The sequence below is a fragment of the Uloborus diversus genome, chromosome 6, assembly GCF_026930045.1.
Source record: "Uloborus diversus isolate 005 chromosome 6, Udiv.v.3.1, whole genome shotgun sequence".
Taxonomy (NCBI): domain Eukaryota; kingdom Metazoa; phylum Arthropoda; class Arachnida; order Araneae; family Uloboridae; genus Uloborus; species Uloborus diversus.
In genome coordinates this window covers 26456747-26476547 of record NC_072736.1, presented here as the reverse complement: position 1 = coordinate 26476547, position 19801 = coordinate 26456747, and the positions used below count along the sequence as shown (strand labels likewise).

Sequence of the window (19801 nt, the reverse complement as noted above, 5' to 3'; positions counted from 1 at the left end):
CTGCATTACAAAGAACGTCTTTTTCAGTGCATAAAATGAGAGCTAAGACATCCGAAAAAAAATCAGACTTTTGTCGAATGTCTTTAAATCCATAAGCTTACATTTTGTGCATTTTAAAAGGCATTCCTTGTAAGCCAAAACACATGCCTGCTGTGTTCCTGCACATTTATTATTTTAACATTGTTTTATTTGTTTTTATTTTTAAACGAAGGTATTTTTACCTTTCTTGTAAATAATTTTTGTTTGAAGCAAAAATCCATTTAATAATATAAAATATTTTTGTCCCATTTTTAATAAGTTTAATTAACTTTGTGGGCATTAAAATAAAGATTTACTCCATTGAATGATAACAAACTTCATTATTCTCAAAATTAAAATTGGACTTGTGTATTTGAATTGTAAATGACTGCAGTTTATCATATGCTTGCACTTTTTTATTAATTGTAAAATCTGTCTTGAACAGTATTCAATTTTTTACAACTACTCGGTATTGGCCGAGTACCTGATCAAAATCTGGCCGAGTACCGAGTAGTTTCCGAGTATTCGGTAAGTCTCTAGTTCTTTTAGTTTGTCGCGAAAGTGATTCCTTTTTTTTCTGCACGATGTAACACTGGAAATTTTTCAAATGTCACATGGGCAATATACTGAAATTCGGGACCAACAGATCAGTCAATACCCCATAAGATAATAGGGGAAATTGTGGCACACTCGACCGGCTGTGATAATTTCAACATCTTTTTCTTTTTTTTCTTAATGTACAACCAACAAAAAGTAGCGACTATAGTTCTACAAGTCCTATAATGAAATCACATGGTACAGTTATATTGAACAAATTTTAGAAACTTATTTTGGCAGTGTTTTTTTTTGGTTAAGTAACTTTCATAACTAAGCAACTTTATTTTTTTCAAATGATTTTCATGAAAAATGAAGCAATAATTTGAATTCTTCTCTTAAATAAATTCTTTTAGTTCCTAAGTTTTAGCAGTTTATCTTTTGTTGTAAGGAAAAAGATCAGGACAACTTTTTTTAGACCAAGATCCTGGGGTGTGTGGGTTCACTTTTAGAAAATCCATAAAAACTGTTAGAACATTTAAAAAAGGAAAAGCAATACTCTTAGCAATAGTAAAGTTGATAGAAACCCAAATTGTGCTGATTCTTGAAAAAATGTAACAGGTCTGATGTAATACAATATTTGTTCTTTTTTTTAGCATTTGATAGAAACCTGTATTGAAGCTGCTGCCAAAAATGTCATATCTTCGGATAAAAGGTAAATTAAAAGTTTGGTTTCTGTGGTAACTTTTCAAGATTTTTTATCAGCTGAAACTTATTTGGTTTTATCTGAAGATGCACCAAATATTCGGTTGATATTCAGTATCCTGCATATTCTTCAGATAAACCGAATACAGTGACATCCCATTGCAAAACTCCGAGGGACCGATAAAATATTTCGTTAAAACTGAAAATTTGTTTATTTGTAATGGAATAATCTTATAACTTTCTTTATTTTTGTAAAAGTTACTTTTTGCCAATCTACATTCACTAATATGATTAAATCTGCAACTTACAAATCCATCATTACAAATCAACATCTTACAAATACTAAGGATCTAAAATATTATTAAACACTATTTATTCTGAAAAAACAACGAAAAATGTTGAACACTAACCTTTTATTTATTGGTCGTCTTCATAAAAAGTTATTTTCTTTTGTACGAAAGATTTAGTCCCAGAGGACAAAAAAAGATTTTAACTTATGAACATCACTTATAATGGCCATAAGAAAAGTTGAAATTTTGCTGACCACCTTGTGAATTTTCAGGATGCCTCACATTTGGTGCGCAGAAATCGACTGGGCATGGAAAGCTTTTGTTGTTACTCATCAGCTTACATTTCAACATGAGCGGATTTCCACCTCAAATGAGTCTGTTTCAAAAGAACAAACAGTTCTCACGTTATGACTTGTGAAAGTGGTTTATAAATTTCCGAAAACAGTTTGAAGTAAAAAATATTCATACAGAAACCAGGATTTTTAAAGTTTACTTAGTTTGTGAACTATTTAATCGAATTTTTCATGTTATTTATTTAGTTTCTTTTATTATTTGTCAGATTATTTTACTTTTTATGACTTAAATTTACTATTTTTCATTTAAATTCTTGTTCAAATAGCTTATTTTGCTTAAAAGTCCATTAAGAGACAAAATATGCCAACAAGTAGTTCCTATGCAACGGTCAAATATGATAGCGATATAAATAAAATGAAAAATGAATGCCAGGTTTAAAAATGCTCTAAATGAAGTAATCATCTGTAACTAAAAAGTATCAAAATTTCCTAACTGTAAACTGTTCTATTTATTTCTCCGAAGCTAAGAAGTTTATGGAGAATTATGCTTCATAGATCAGCAATTTAAAGATTTCTAACCATATGTATACAGAAGCTATGTTGTGGTTCTGATCACTCATTGATGTTTTCTTCTCAGGGTGATAATGCATCGTTTGTGAACTAACATGCACGAGCTTTTCTCCCAAGTGCTGACCAATCGGGACCTGTCGCGAGCCGGCGACCTCTTCTCAGTCGACGACAAGAGCATGGTCGGCGATTTGTCCGAGGTGCTGGCCAAGATTCAGGAGATAGCCAGCTCTTCGGATTTCGTGCAGAATGACAACAACCAGAGTGTGGTGGAAATTTGTGTTACACGAGTCACTTCAGCTATCAGGTACTTAACATTCTTTTTGTAGTACTAGGCAGCCATGTTGCTGCATTAATTTTCTGTTCAGAATATGAGTCACATTGGTGGGTTCCTTTGCGTCATTAGTCTGATTACTTACTTTTGCTATGTTTTTATTAGCACACGTAAATTTCCAACAGAAATGAATGAAACTCATGTGTACTAGATAATTTGAAATGAATTTAAAATTAATTTGAGACTTAAGTGAACCAGACAAAATTTAACATTGAACAAAATGAGTTTATTTGGACACAAAAAGTGTCAACTTTAGCTTGTAAGCTATAAGCATATGTATGGAACACAGAATGAATCCATAAAAACAGAATATGTATATATATATATATATATATATATATATACAGAGAGCATAATAAGCATACAAAGTCTTCATTTGAAAATCACTGGTTGATTTATCCCACATGCAATTTTAGGGCAGGGGTGTTATAATTTATTTTTCATTAAAAAATACTATTGCAAAAGTTTTTTTCCACCATATTTTAACTTAATTTCACACAGGAATGCTGAAATACAATACATCTTTTAAGAGACATTATATTAGTTATCTGGCTCTAAAACCTACCCAATTTGAATGGGTTTAGTACCATTGGGTTTTGGGTGCATTGGTACCATTTATTGTGCTAATTCAATTTTTTTCTCTTTCAAAGAAAAGAAAAAAAAAAGGAGCAATAAGGTTGATTACAACATTGTATAATGCAGTACAAGGCCATTCATTGTCAAGAACTCTTAAGATGTCTTTGGAATAAAAATAATTATTTCTTCGAAGTAATTAAGCGTTATGAAAATGCTAGTAGTATATATGTTTGGCGTTTGCTATAATCTTTCTATTTGTTACTATCAATCAATAAAGGTTTAATGATAAGCAGTGAGTTACCGCCCTTAAGCCAGGGTAAGGCAGCACTTCATGCAATGTACCGACCAACAGCGCAGTTAACCGTCCAGAGACTGCTGTGTCATCCTCGTCATCCAGACTCAACAGGCTGGAATATACTGTCTTTGTTCATTTTTTTTGCTCAGAAGCCAGCCCCTGGATATTGTACTAGGTCTGCAAATGGTGAGGAACCATTATTTAGCCCCATTAGAAACAACAAAACCAATTATACATGCTTTTGCACTTTCAGGGTTTTAGAACACAGGTTAGTTTTATTACTGATATTTTTGCATTATTTTGAATTTGTTTTCTTTTTTTCAGGGATACTGGAACCATAGAACAGCATGCTCCAGCCATGTTGTCCCTCTTGGAATCGTGCCTCAATCATGACCTCCGTCCCTTGCCCAAGGACGAGGACCCTCCTCATGCCAAAATTGCATCAGACATCGTCAGCTGCATGTTTTTTGTAAGTAGGAACAATGCCATCAAGCTGATTTTTAGCAAGATTAAATGATAAGTCATTAAAGAGTTATAAAAATATATTCATAGACTTTGAAATTACTATTTGCGTAATCTTGTAATTTGAAACAAGCTGTTTGTATTTAAAATTTTCCTTTATTCTCCATAATGCTGTGTTCGGCATGAGTCTCCCCTTCTTTAAAGACTCGACTATCATTTCGAAAGCGTTAACAGTAGAACCTTGTTTTTTCGGATCTCCGAATAATCTGGATCAAATTTGTCGATATTTTTTAAAAAATTAATATAAATAACAAATTAACACTACGACAGTAACAACGTGTCTATAAGTACACCAAATGTTAGCTTTTTGATTTGGTTAAGTGTACAGCTCCTGCATAGATTGTACAATGAATTATCTAATCTAATAAATATCATGGTACACTTGGAGCATCAGCCCAACAACACTACCCCGTTGCGCTATTAGCGTTGGATTTACCCGTAAGCTAAACAAGCTATACCTTAGGACAGCATTTCTTAAATTGAGTTCCGTGGAACCCCAGGGTTCCAAGAAGCTTTCTCAGGGGTTCCATGTAAGACTTGCATTTTTCATCCCACATATTTAAAATTTGTCACTTAAGAAATCGAAAAAAAAAAAACGCTTTCCCAAAATTAAAAATTAATTTACTTTTGCTTTCGAATACTAATCTGAGCTTTATTACCAATCAGGGTTAGCCACTATAGGAATAATTTTATTTGTCGCCTAAAATTGTGCCTTTCAGATTCAACTTCAAATTTTTTCTAGTTTTAAACACCTCAATTTCGAAAAAATTCCGGAAGGACTTCAATGTTGAAAAACTTATGATACACTAAATCAAATACCTCAAATTCCCTTTCATGCATCATTGCCTAAAATTACGATTTTTGACTTAAATTTCAAATATTCTATCATTAATACTAGCCACTCTCCCAGTATCTATGACAGCAGTTGAAAGCCCAATTTTAACATTTAACGAGTCAGAACCAATTTAATTCAATATAACATACAGTGACATCAAAGTCTGATTTATAAATAACTTTAAAAATTGTTGTAAAATAAGATATTTTGTTAAATAAGACGTTTTAGTTTTAAAGTTTAAAAAATTTTTTCTTTCCAAATTTTTGTGAAATATTAACACTATTGTAAATCAGGGTTGGCAAAAACCCGGGTTTTTTTAAAAAAAGCCCATGGACCCAGGGTTTTTTGGGTTTTTTAAAATAAAACCCAAAAAAACCCAACTAAAACTGGGTTTTTTGAAAGAAATGTGGTTTTTTTTGTCTTTTTTTAAAGAAAATGTGGGGTACTTGTAGCATATTGTAGCGTAAGCGTATGGACGAAGTGCAAAAGTTTTCTTGGGGTAAAAAAAGATGGAAAACTAGTTAAAAATTCAGCGATTTCTGAAGAAAAGTATAAAAGACGACGAAACCCAAGAATGGTGAAGTTTCAGATTTTTTAGTTTCCATGATTACCAACAGTTAAGGCAGAGTTACTTCTTGAGTGATAAACTCTATTGTTCATTTTTAATTACTACATTTTTTATTTATTTATTTTTTATTTTTTTGCATTTTACTTTATTGTATTTTATTTTGTTATGCAAAACTACTGTAGAAGCTCAAGTAGTTTAAATCCCTATTTACTGAATTCCAGCTTAATCAAGACATTTCTTTGAATTTTATTTTCCCTGTTTTTCTATTTCTGTACACAGAGTAAGAAATATTAAACTTTTTCGTAAGATAATGAAAGTACTGTACATCCTATTCCGTTTTCTGTCCGACTGTTTGTAAAACCTGTTAATTTCTAAAAAATATACCTAGTTTATTCGAGATTTGTGACATGTTGGGTTTTTGAAAATAATCCACATGAAAGCCTTTTTGCTAGAGTAGTTTCCTCTGTACAATTTACAACTATTGAGAAAATCAGAAGTGACAGGACTTAGTCAAGATAATTTGAGTTATTTATTGACCAGTTAAAGAAAAAAGTTAAATATATATTTTTTAATCATTGAATTATTTTTTTAATGCCGTTAAGAGTTAAATACTATTAAAGTTCAAAATTCATTTTTTATGTCTATTATTTGTGGTGCAGAACAAATAAAAAAGAAGTTTAAATTGTAAAAGTATTTATATTAATTAATTTTTTAAAAAACTTCTCAGAAAATTAAAAAAAACCCAACAGTGGGCTAAATAATGGGTTTTTTTAAATGGGTTTTTTCAAAAAAAACCCATTGGGTCCAACCCAATTGGGTCCAATCCGGCCAACCCTGTTGTAAATAAAACACACCAGTATTTCTCTGTTAACTAAGACAATATTTTAATAAAACTGATGCATAAATTGTGAGGTTATTTATCCCTTTTAAAAGCATTCAGAATCACAAATAGCTGTAGGCGGCTCATGCGAGGGGGGGGGGGGCAATTGCCTTCTCACTTTCTTTTGTAAAGGGACTTTGTCCCTCCCCTTTTGTAAGTACAAAACTAACAATAATAAGGGTCGAATGAAAAATGATAGTGATGAACTACTCATGTGTTTAGAGAGAAAAGACTTAATAAGTGCTTGTTTTATGCTTTTTTCATGTTATTATTTCATAAAAATTAAAATGGAACTTTGACTTTGTAGGAGGGAATCTTCTGCGGCCATCTGAACCTGCTTTTTGAGTTTGTTTCTCAAATTTTTGGAAGACGGTCAATTCATTTAAAATTACGTAAAAATTCAATTGCCCGATTTTTGAAGAAAAAATTTGACTTTAAGAGTGTGTCTCCGACCAAACTTGCCCTCCCTCCTTTGACCCTCCCCCCACTTTTTGGGGGCATCAGCCGTTTATGCAAATAGGAGTGTTTTGGTGTTTTATAGTAATAAATAAATAATAATTAGCAGTTCGTAATAATTACCATGATATGTAATTAAGTCTATAATTCAATTATCAATTTAACGACAAATAGTCTTTTTGAGACAAGAACCTGGGCTCCCTCCCAAACAGAACCTTGGTTACACCACTGCAAACTATAGACAAAAAACTAAAGGTTCCACAAAAAAGTGAACATTTAAAAAGGTTCCACTCATCAAAGAAATTAAGAAACGCTGCCTTAGGACCCTACTTTGTTGGGGCCCCCAACTCCCAAAAATTGTTTGATTTGTTTCTGAAAGTACTTTGAAAAATAATTATTTTCAAGTGCTTGAAAAGCATAAAAATTTGGAAAAATAGTTTTAACTTTTGAATTTTAAAATTAGGAACCAGTGTGTGTGTGTGGGAGGGGGGGGGGAGGCTAACATGTGGCTCCTTGCTACATCCTGCATCAAAAATGTAAAAATCATGGATCTCACTATTTCTGCAACATTTTCCTTGAGTTAAGTTTTTGCAACGCACATGTTTCATATCTTGCTGTTTATTCAATCCCTAATTCAGTATTTTGGAAAATCTTTTATTGCACCTTGATTTTTATCATACTTTTATTGCATGCTATCAATCTGTTTGGCACAAGAAAAAAAAATTTTGATCTACCTCTTTTGTTTTCTGCACTACTTTTAACTGCAAAAAAATTGTTGCAATCAGAAATCTATAACTTATTTGTTTTTAACTTAAAATAGATGTTTTTAATGAAATTAAAACAATTGTGTTAAACTTTATTATCAAGTTATAAAATGTCAGAGACTAAAACATGTATATGAAGTGCTTTAAATGATTTCAATTGTTCTAGAGTCCTCGAAAATAATTAAACTAGTTTTAACTCCTTGAAAAGTGCTTTAGTTTTATTTATTATCAAATGTATGAAATATGAATTGTCTGAAAGGCCAGGATATTACTCTCTCATAACCTATTTTCTTAACTTCTGCGCCATTTCTCGTAAAGCATTTCTGAATTTCTACTATTGATTATTTTACATTAATTTAAAGTTTTAGTCTGGGGGGGGGGGAGATCAAAAACTAACTTATAAAAAAAAAAAAAAAAAAAACCAGTGTGAGCAAGTGATGATGTGTTATCTGTTCCCCTCCCTTGATTTTTCGAAGCAAGAACAAGTTTTAATTTGATTGATATAATTTGCAGTTCGGACTATACCTTATAAAGCCTCAAAAAGCAGAATTTTATATCTATTTTTCAAAATTTTACTAATTGCTTTCCTGATACCCCTCCCCTTTTCAAGGCTTATCGGAAAGAGACAGCGGGAGCATTTACAAATGGAAGAAAAAAAGGCACACATAGTTTTTTTTTAAAAAAGGCATGTTTTTTCACCACTATAAAAGTTGTCTGGCATTCAAATGGGCCTCCGTACCTGAATTCAATTAGGGCCCTTTAAGTTTGAATTCGTTTCAGTCTATTAGATAAAGCATTTATTTGCCCTGGCTTCATTCAAACATCACATATGTTTGGGAACAAAAGATAATGAATTCTTCGTTAAGAAAGATGTAAAAAATTATTTTTAATTTTTTTTAACGTAAGCAATTTAATCTAACCAATTTTTTGTAATTTTGTTGCAACGTAACATTTTTCTCATTAAAAAAAAGGTGTGTCTGCTTAATTAAGGATTTGATTTGCTTATTACCCATATTACCCGAATTGTCTACATTTTTCGGTTATCTGGATTGCCTATGGTCCCAGTTAGTCTAGATAAATGAAGTTGTACTGTACCTATATGTTTGCAATTTGCGTATTGCAGCTATATATCAGTAATAATGTAAAATTATCTTCTGTTTTAAAGAAAGTGTCACATCCAATACTGTATTGGTATAGACTGGATACAACATGAAGTTTGAAAATGCTGTAAGAGATTCACATTATTAATAAAAATTTCATAAATAATAAAGCACATACAAAGGTGGGACTGGGTGGAGCCTTTGTTCTGGGGTCATTGGGCATAATTTATTTACTTTTATTAGGAAATATTACCCCTTTAATTAAATTTAAACTGGTAACTAGTTAAGCAATAAATAAATACCTTTGTGCCGAGGAATAACAGGAAATATCCAACGTTGTTTAGCACAAATAAACAGATTTCAGAATATTAAGAGGATGTGTCATTTTGCTGATTTAATCATGAAAAAAACTTTTTTTTTTTTTTTTTAGCATCAATACTGTAAACATAATCATGCAAATACTTCAATTCTTCTATATTCATATTTAGAAAAAGTATTCTTAAATTATTATAGTTTAAGTTCCCCTATAAGAACGGGTCTTCACGTCAACATTACTATATTCAATGTTTCGAGAAGCTACCATTAAGTCTTAAGACACCGATCTTATCCTTAGTGATTTCAATATGGGTTGCCTGCATTAATATGCTTCATAACTATGACAGATGTGTGAAACATTTTTATGGGTGGGGCTAAACTGTTTATGATGAAAAGCAAAGCATGAAATACTGTCTTAAAATAGTGAGTGATGTTTGTTGATGCATAACAAATATATCTCTTTATGATGTTATTTAACTCAGAATATTTGTTAATCATTTCAGAATCACAACAAGAAGTCAGTCATGAAAATGGCCTTACCTATCGCTGTCAAGTTCCTCCATCGGGGCAACAAGGAGCTGGGCCGGATTCTGTCAAGTTACTTGTCCCTCGCCGCCATCAACAATGCTGAGCTGCTCTCTGTTCATGTCCAGCCCATCATCGACAGTATCATCAGTGGTAAGTCCCCCCCCCCATTTTTGAGGGTAATACATAGCTGAGAACCCACCCAAAATTCAATAAATTCTCCCGATTTCCCTAATGAAGGTAATATCATCTAAATTTTCATTAAAACAATGAAATGCCCTCCAAAACTGGATTTTTAAGCATAACGATTAACATAGGAAAAGTATGTTAAATTGGGTATGTTAAAAAAACGTTATGTTAAAAAAGATAATATTGAAATGCTGACGTCAAAAACGTCAGCATTTCAATATTATTTATTTCTAACATAACGTTTTTCAATGTCTGCAATTTTCTATTTTGCTTCCGATTTCTGTATAAATAACAGTGTTACTATACAAAGGCTTTTAATAATGACTAATCTGTTTCAAACGTCAAAATAATCAGTAAAAAGGACTTTTTAAATCAATTCAGCGAAAAAAATACTTCAACATAGTTCTATATGTGTCAAGAACTTTATCTGTTATTGTTCAATATTCCAACGTCGACCTATGTCGTTCCTTTGTCGATCAATATTTTTATGCTACTTGAGCCAGAGAGTTTGACATTGGTGAGGCATTGAGGAGAAAGGCTCTGGATTACCAACGCATGTCTCCTCTAAAGAAAAGAAAATTTTATTTGCAGTAAAGTATATATAATTTCGTTAATTAAAAATATTTCTTTCATTTGCATTTCATTCCAGATTTCTTTACTACTATTTATGCTTTTAAGTTGTTTAATGTTGGGTTCGGCGCTTATGGCAGGTGCAACGCATAAATTAAAAAAAAATTTCTTGAGAATATATTTTAACGCGGCTCTTACACCGGGTGCGGCGCTTGCTCCCGAAAATATGGTATGTCTCTTTTTAGAACATTTTCTTCAACCTAAAAGTTGTAGATGTATATATATTTTTTAACTTCAAGAAGTGAAAATAACAATCTCAATTTCCGAATTTTGGATCCTATATGGGCTTAATTTATGAAATTTCTACTTATATTTAAAAAATCTGTTTCACATTCAAAATTTTGTAGCTAAATGTATTCATAAATTCTTCCTAATTTTATGCGTTCTTCTTAATTAAGTCTCTAATTTTCATCTTTCAATGGTGGCAGCTTTGGTAATATGTTAAGATCTATGTTTATGGTTGGTCTCATCAGCCTTTCCCGAGGGATTCCCATCTGGTGAATCACTGCAGTGAGAGGTACAAGAGATCCTCAGGATGATGTCTCATCAACCAGTTAACTATCAAACCAGTGGTCTCCAAACCTTTTTGCTGAAGGGCCACTCTGTAAAGACACTGAAATTGGTAGTGAAATTTTGCAAAATTTTCGTGGGGACATGAATGCATTAAAACATACCATATCAGCAATGAAAGTCATAGTATAAATAACGAAGCCTGTAATAGTATCCAGAAATTTTATTTTCCATGATTTTATGCAATATTAAGATTTTATTTACCCTTACAGAGTTGTTAGTGTCTTTTTGCGTTTACTCTTCATCAACCTTTCCGTAATATATTTTGATGTTTAGAAAATGATCCTTCAGCAAATTCGGTATCATTCATTCTTCTTACTTTTCAAATGTTGAGATATACAGTTGATTCTCTATTTAACGACTTTCGAGGGACCACAAAAAATTGTCTTTAAGTAGAATGTGTCCTTAAATAGAATGTTTCTAAAACTAAAATGGAGCATCCGAGACTGAAAAGTCATTTTTATGTAAAGAAAGTTATTAAATAGAGCTTCCTTAAACAGAGAACCAACTGTACTAAAAAATGGAGGAATCAACTACATTTAAAACATTTAAATATTTTCATTTACTAAGATCAAAAACTCAGCATTCTTTTACAAAGCTTCAGGCTGGCTGCGCTGTTTATTGTTACATTTTCAATGAAATAAGTTCGATTTTTTTTTCTTTCCTCAATTTTTAAACTTTCTTAGACTTAAAATGTTCACAAGCTTTTATATTCTAAAATTTTTAAAAAAATTGATGTTTTGTTAAAAATACTACTAGACTGCAAAGTACTTATTCCCTCATTTCAGTGATTTTTCTGTTATAGGGGCCTAGGAGCTTTAGCAATCCTAAAGAGTGATTTTTCTAATAATCAGTGGTGATTCTCATATCAAGTGCACTATACTTCTTGACACGAATGGGCTTCGTCAATTTAATTGTTATATTGATGTTACTCTGTTCTTCTAAATATTTTAAACACACTTACATAATTTTTCAAAATCAGCACACAAATTACTATCAAAATGCAAGTAATGATTTGAAAAAATAAAAGAAATCTCCAATTTTGAGCAATTTTCGCACAAATCATTGCAATCCAGGGGCGTGCACAGAAATTTTGGTACCTGTCACAAATGACTTTCCTCTATCTTGTTTACCCCTATAGTTCACACCTAGTTTTAAAAATATTGAGCCCCCTTCAGGCTCGGGCCCAGGCCAACAGGTGTCACCCCTTCCCTGTGCACGCCCCTGTTGCAATCACATTTCATCCATATTTTGAAATAAATAACAAATTTGAGGAATAGTCTAAATACATCGGACATCATCGCAAAAATTCTAGGTGTAATAAATCTGCAGTGCTATTAATAACTTTACACCCTTTGCAAATTTTAAGGTCAATTATTTATTTTTTGAAGTGGTGAACTGGTAGCAATTCACAGATAATTTTTAATCTGTAATTTTTCATTTAGACACCCTGTGCCCACGAGCCAGTACTAATTTTGCTCTTTAGAAAATTCTCATTTAAATTCCTTTATAGCATTTTTGAATATATTTAATGGTATTAAGTATTATTACTTTTACAGGCAATTATTCTCTTGCTCGAGTTCTGCCTCCAATCTATGCTGTAAACAAGGAACCCATCCATGATCACGTAATGGCCCTGGTATCTCTGTTGCCTCAGTGCGAAAACTCTGAAAAACTCAGTCTGCTTACTCTGTTTGGTCGCATTGCAAAATATAAACCATCGGTGAGTTTCAGGGTTTTTTCATAACCTGTTTTTTGAGGAATGAAGAAGAGTCGAAGCAGTTTAGTGGGAAGAAACCAAAGATAATTTTATATTCAAATATACAGAACGTAGATAACTTTAATTGCTTCTTATCCTTTTTCTCTAAATTGTCTTTAAATCATTCTTGTCGAGAGACAATGGAAAGGCTCAATTTATCCAAAATTTGTGATTAATCTTTAACTGATTTAAATTAGTTCTCGCTGCATATTTCTTTTCTTTTGAAAGTTGGTGCAAATAATACCCTTACCTAATTAATTAGGAAAACATTAATATTTGTTTCTTGAAAACCGATTATATTAACATTCTGCTCCTTGTATCTAGATATTCTTCCAGTTCCAGATGAAATGACTCATTGCTCCTAAATGCCCCCCCATCCCCCAACCAGTGGCGTACCGAAGGGGGGGCGGAGGGGGCGGTCCGCCCCAGGCCCCGCTTTGACATAGGCCCCCAAATTTCAATTTTTGGTTTTCACCAATATTGTCGCATATCTTGGTTTGAATGCTTAAACAAGTTGGCTTAATAAATCATAATTTTTTTTAAAGACCAAATATTTGTTCAGGGATACAATCAATACCTCTTCGGGATCAATGGAGGGTTTATGATACCCCCGCTTTGACATAGGCCCCAAAATTTTAATTCGTTTTCTTTTTCGCCAGACGTGCCTTATGTCTTGGTTTAGATAAATAAAAAGTTGACTTTTTATGTAGAATGAGCATTTTCTCAGTGACTCTTGCCTAAACAAAGAGAGGGCAAATTATGTCCCACAGGCCCCGCTTTGACATAAGCCCCGAAATTGTATCTTATTTTTTCCAGTAGATCTGTCATGTACATCATGATTAGAAATATTAATCAGTTACCTATATATGCGAGTATATATCATAAATTTTGTTAAATATCACTTTTTTTCAGTGACCCGTCCTAGTGTGCAAAGGTACATGAGCGCTTGGGCCACGAAATTAATGGGGGCCCCAAATTTATTTTTAAATTAAATAAACCTATAAAAATCATTTGCTTTTATTTTGTTAAGTGCTTTCAGCAAAGTTTTATGCATTTTTTTTTCAAACAACTTATAAAAAAAAAAAAAAAAAAAAACTAATGCATAACAGATGCACGTTTATAATTTTTGATCATTACAGTATACAGCTAAAATATCTGTTTTATGTTTTGTTTTGTGTATTAAGACTACGATGGTCTAGTCTTAATTCATACACTACTAATCGGGGGAAATTACGCCCTTCGCTTTAGAAATCGGATTAGTTAGCTAAACCCACGCATACGCAAAATTTTTTTGTCTTAATTTCTGTCGAACATTAAATATTTTTAATTCTACCAGCGAAGCGGCGCGGAGCGTTTTCTCCACTTCAATCAAACGCGCCAGGCAAGTATAGGGTCACACCAGAGTTTTTTTGTCTGAAGAACATAAAGAGCGTTTTTTTTTTTTTTTTTTTTGTGAGTGAGACCTAGCAGAAAAATTTTATTTAGACTGTGAATGTGTGAATTTCATCCTTATTTAGGTAAGCATATTTTAAAAATATTTTTCTCTGAGATTAGGTGATGTTATCAGGTAAATAGTTAACTGGTGTGTCTTACTCAAGGAATAGTAAAGGGTTTTATTCTGTAAAAGAAAATTTTTATCCTAAAATTAATTAAATCTGGAATGCCTAAACGTTTCTGTTCACTGTACTTGGATGTTCCGATGCAATAAATTTTTAAGATACAATATAATTTTAGGACTTTTTTCTGTTTTTGATATTTTCTGACAAAGCACAATTTTATTAAAAATATAGTATTTACTTAATTTTACTTAAAACCATGTGTTTTGCTGTGGTATTTACAACAGTGTCTGAAATCAAACCAACACTACTGAAATATGTAAAAATATACCACTTAAAATAATTATTGTAATATATGGTACGTACACATAGTTTGAGAAACTTCAGTTTTAATACCAGGTAGGCCCCCATTTCGAGTAGCGCCCCAGGCCCCCATCTGTCTTGGTACGCCACTGCCCCCAACTGCCCCTAAAAGTCTATTTTTTAAAGCCTTGTCTCATTTTCCATTTAAAAAGAAATAGTCTCCAGTGTTCGTGCTCAACTATCCATAACTTGGGTCCCAATGACCCATTAATGAAATAGATTTGGGTCCTTTGGCGGAAAAAATGAGTCCCTTAAATTTTAAACAGAAATCTTAGCACATAAATGAATAATATACAACTATTTATACTTAGGGAAAAGAAACTATCCACATAGTTATTTGAAAAAGGTATGAAATAAACTAAATTGGTTAATTTTGCCCTTTTTTTCTGTGATTATCATATGTTCAAATAATACACTTGCAAGATTTAGTTATTTGAGAAACTATTTAGTCAGTTACAATGAGGTAAACTCAAAATTTACTTTAAAGTTGGATTTTACTATGAGATAAAAAATAAATGCCTTTGATTGATCAAGCAGAAAGCACTCCCTTAACCTTTGCTTTCATGAACATTTTTCTAGGTGAAAAAAAAGCAACTAGCCCCCCCCCCCCCTCCATCAATTATCAATGGCAATTTCATAGAAATAGAAAAAAATCGCAAGCGAATTTACACAACGCAAAAATCGCGATCGCAAAAACGAAACATTTTCTCACATGAGTATGAAAATTGCTCATTTGCATACTTAAATTAGAAAATTTGACTTCATTGTGACTCTTTTAAAATATCTGTGTTGGCTTTGGTGCTACTTTTAAAATTTCGCCATTTTCAAAATGGCGCGATTGATTAATACATGACTTTTGCAAGTCCAAATAAAAATAGCCCCTCAGAAATAGGTGAATTACTAGAAAATGAACAAGGTTAAAGTGCTTTTGTATAAAATTCATATTCATAAGTAATTTAACAAGAAAAATGTTAAGTTCAGAACTTTGTGTTTTGCGCGATCGGGAAAATGTTCGCCATTTTTTTTTCACCCATCCTTTTATTGAGGATGCAAGATAATAATTTTCAAAAGTAATTCTGGTTAGGTGAATGCAAAATAGATAAGCTTTTACTACTCAGTTGTCCTGTATCAATCCTGAAGATTGCATTGAAACCACTCTTACTTTTGATCTTTATTGTTGTTTTCAGGAATTTCCCCAAGATAAAAGTTGAGGGAGAACTTATTCTTAGAATACAGTACAATGGGCTATTTATGAACTTGCAATATTTTGCTCCTTGAGCTCTGCCCAGGAGGTCACTGTAAGCTCCAGTCTTATCACTAAAATTCGATTGACTGGTCAACAGTAGGGGTGTGTTTGAATAGCTGATACAGAGATAGGGTCATTTTAATCCTTTTCTGTTGATTCTCCTGGTCATTGAAGCTTAAAAGCATTCACTAGATAGATCTTCAGCATTTTCCACAATTTTTTTTCTGGTTTTTATCTTTTGGGTGTTCTGGGTCCCTAGGACTCGAATTTTCGCGGAAGTTGCGCCCCTTTCCCGCGAATTTGCGTAAAAAACCCGCTATAGCGCGTAAACGCGAACCCTGAGTCTCAGTCTGGATGTATCTTGTAATTATCATGCATTATTGTTTTCCTGTAAGTTTTTTTTAAAATAGAAATTCAAAGTACACTTGGGTCATTCTACATCAATTTAAAAAAAAAATTCTTGTTTTTGTAGCTTTTGGAGAGCAATTTGCCACACCTGAGTGAGTGCCTGACCCTGTGCAATACCTCTGCAGTGACCCTACAGATCTTTCTGGACATGGCGGCGGTGCGTCCTCAGTCGTTCACAGAGCATGTGCAGAAGATCAAGTCTGCCGCGGAAGAACAGCCCGGGACCATGGTGCTAGCTGCCCGGATACTCGGCATCATCGGGAAGCTCAGCATGGTATGGCACTGATATACAGGCTCATTCAAAAAGATGGACACAATTTAAAATTGTTATATTTCCTGCACTAAACTACTAGCCAAAAGTATTGCAAGTTTGAGAATATATCATTTTTTTTTCAAGATAAGCCTGTAAAAGTAGTGTTTATAAAATTAAACTGATCTTTTTCAAGTTTTAATGTAGAAAATAAGTTTTAAGTAAATAATAAGTGAAGTTTGGCACCCTAACAAAAGAAGTGTTGCACAAGTGTTGGCTACGATTAAGGCTAGTGGTTGTGCTGCTTGTTTCACTTTCTGTTTAAAAGTTAAGTTAAAGATCAAATAATCATCTGCCTCTGGCTTGGTTATTGACTGTTCCAGACGGATGAGTTGATTACAAGGACAAAACTGCAGTTTCTGGATGTCATAACTGCTGTCGGTATATTGCATACGTAATAAATAACAGGTATCCTGACAATACTGTGAAATGCTCAAGGTTTTTGCATTACAATTTATAAATATTGGAATTTAATAATTCATAATAGCATTATGTGAATGTCGGCTATTAGGTGTACTTTATAATATTTTATTTAGATTTATGCAGCATTTGTATTTGTTTTGTTTTTAGTCTCTTTCCTACTAGATAGAATACTTGTGAGCCAGAAAATTACATTTATTTATTGCTTATAAATTTTATTCATCATAGGTTCTTGTCTGAAACATACTTAAAGATATTTAAAAGATATTTTTTGGCTAATTAATATGCAAAGTTTGGTTGATTATGGCCGATTACCAATTACTGCCTGTTAACTGGTGCATCCGTAATAGCAAGCCTATTTTCTCTATTCTCTTCTTCATTTTTCCTCCACCTGACAAAATGGACTCTCCTGAAACAGGACGTAGCCAAGTGCAAACTCCTAGTTGTCAGACTACACTGCCACATTAAAGTGATTTTTGCACCTGATAGCCCAGAATTAATTTTTTTTCATTGCATGGAAAATGAAATGTCATTTTTCCCTCAAGGAGCGAGCCAAGGATTCCCTGGACTTTCTGGTGTCCCACCTGGGAGGGAAGACAGACAGTTGGACCCAGATGAGTTTGTTACGCATCATCAAGAACATCACAGACACCTTCCCCACCCTGCTGCCTCAATATCTAAGCACCATTTGTTCGCAGATAGAGTCCTCCCCTTCTGCCACCTCCAACATCAGGCTCTACCTCCAGCAGCTGAAGATGGACTGCAAATCCAACAAGTGAGCTGATCATGTTAGTCATTGACATAGTTGCCCTTGCGACCAGTGGCTTCTGATAGGGGTACAAATTTGCAAATATAAGTCTCTAATCTGAGGACCAGTAGATTATTTTCACTCTGAATACTTATTTGGCAATACCATTCTTTATTTTCATATTTGAATGAACTCTTCTGGTAAATGTTTTTAAAAGCATTTTTAAGTGATGCGTTTGAGACAATTAACGCACCTAGTTGATAGTTATTATGTGCTCGAGTTCAAAAGAATAAAGCAAAAAATAATTTTCACATACACTTATTAGATAAAGCAAGCCCAAAAGTTTCACTAAATGCTTTAGTATGTAAAAATGAACCTAAAAATAACGCCCTAAATATGCCAATTAAGTCAAGATCGCTGTTACAAAATTATAAGTTCCATTAAAATGTCAAATATACTATCAAAATAAAACTACTAAAAGTCATCAAAAGCCTCATTAAAATATCCATTAAATGTAAAACAATCTGCCGAATAAATGTATAAATCCATTAAGAAACATTTTATATTGCAGTAAAATGTTAACTTAATTAAGTTATTTAATTAATTTGAGGAAGTCTCTTTATCATGGGAATTTTGTGAAAAAAATCCTGTAAAATTATGTTTGCAAAGGTTTTCCAGATGGATGTACTCAATGGTTTGAAAATTTCCTGTCAAAAACTAAACTTCAGTACAACGATGCTTATTAAGTTTGATTGAAAATAAGTTTTAACTGAATATTAAATATTAATTTAATATTCACTCTTCCATTTCATGTTTCAATTATTTTTTGAGCATATGATGTAAACAACTTGCATATGATTGTACTTAGGGGGATAGTAAAAAATCCCTGTTGAAATGAATAATATGATATTGCAATGTGTCCCCATCATCTTCTAGCTTTTTTCCTTGGCATGTTGGTAGGTATGTCATATAATTACCCATCAAGAAATTACGATTCATTGGTCTTCCTTTCAATAACCTCATTATGTTGACTTTCCAGGTCCCATCCGGTCGTGAACCAGACGTGTGGAGTGACCATCGTGAAGGTGGGGGGTGGGGGAGCCAAGTCTGAGCTCCCCTTCTTCCACCAGCAGGTGATCATCCCGCCCCCCAAGGTCTCCCACAATGGGGGGCTGAGGGAGGGCCGCTCCAGGCACAACCTCTCGGGCCACTCGGAAGCCAGGTCCATGTCCCAGCTAGGATCTCTGCAGGCCATGAACAGGAGCATGGGTCGTCTGCCTTCCTCCATGAGTACCCTGTGTGAGTTTTTCATCGTTTTCAATGTTTTTATTCTGAAGTTATGTGGGAAGTTTTGTCAAAGCCATGCTAAATGGCACTAGGCTATTTGAGTTTCCTATAAAATAAATATGTGCAGCATAAATAAAAATTTTCATGTCTGTGAGTGTACCAATTGAAACTGTGTAAGCAAGAATAAAACTTGGTTCTGAAGTAACAATCATTATGCAAGTAAATAAAAGGCAAAATTAGCAGTCGCACCAGCCGTAGGGTGATTAAATGAAAGAAGTGGTTACTAAAAAATCATCTGTGACTCAAATCCTGATCTCCACCTTGGAAAAAAAAAAAGGCCCAAAATTACAAAAATTAGGGTCTGGTGGGGTAAAGTGGTCATAAAATCAAGGTTTTTTAACTTAAGTGTAAAAAAAATAAAAGAAATTCCTTAAACATTTCAACTTTTTTTGTTGTTATTTTACATTACATTCATGAAGAACACGAATTTTAGAAAGAAAAATATTTATTTAAGTACTCTTATACCACTTCCTTTTCCCTATGTATTGATGACCACTTTACCCCATGGGGTGGGGGGAAAGTGGTCATAGCATGGGTTAAAGTGATCATAGTTAAAAAAAAGATGCAAAACCAGAACGAATAACAATAATATTTATGTATTTTGGATTATTTATAATGATCACACTTATAAACTCGAGTATATGCTTGTATACACGAGTATATACGTGCATACACGAG

At 33.0% G+C, this 19801-nt stretch overlaps 1 protein-coding gene across 1 annotated transcript in view; it reads left to right on the top strand.

Moving 5' to 3' along the window:
• The first annotated feature begins 2505 nt into the window (after positions 1 to 2505).
• Positions 2506 to 19801, top strand: part of LOC129224191 (protein melted-like) — a 48397-nt gene continuing 31101 nt past the window's right edge. The window contains exons 1-7 of the mRNA XM_054858608.1: positions 2506 to 2714; positions 3937 to 4081; positions 9556 to 9730; positions 12526 to 12689; positions 16363 to 16572; positions 17574 to 17803; positions 18816 to 19075. Coding sequence (XP_054714583.1) covers positions 2506 to 2714; positions 3937 to 4081; positions 9556 to 9730; positions 12526 to 12689; positions 16363 to 16572; positions 17574 to 17803; positions 18816 to 19075 — 1393 coding nt within the window. The remainder of the gene's footprint in view (positions 2715 to 3936; positions 4082 to 9555; positions 9731 to 12525; positions 12690 to 16362; positions 16573 to 17573; positions 17804 to 18815; positions 19076 to 19801) is intronic.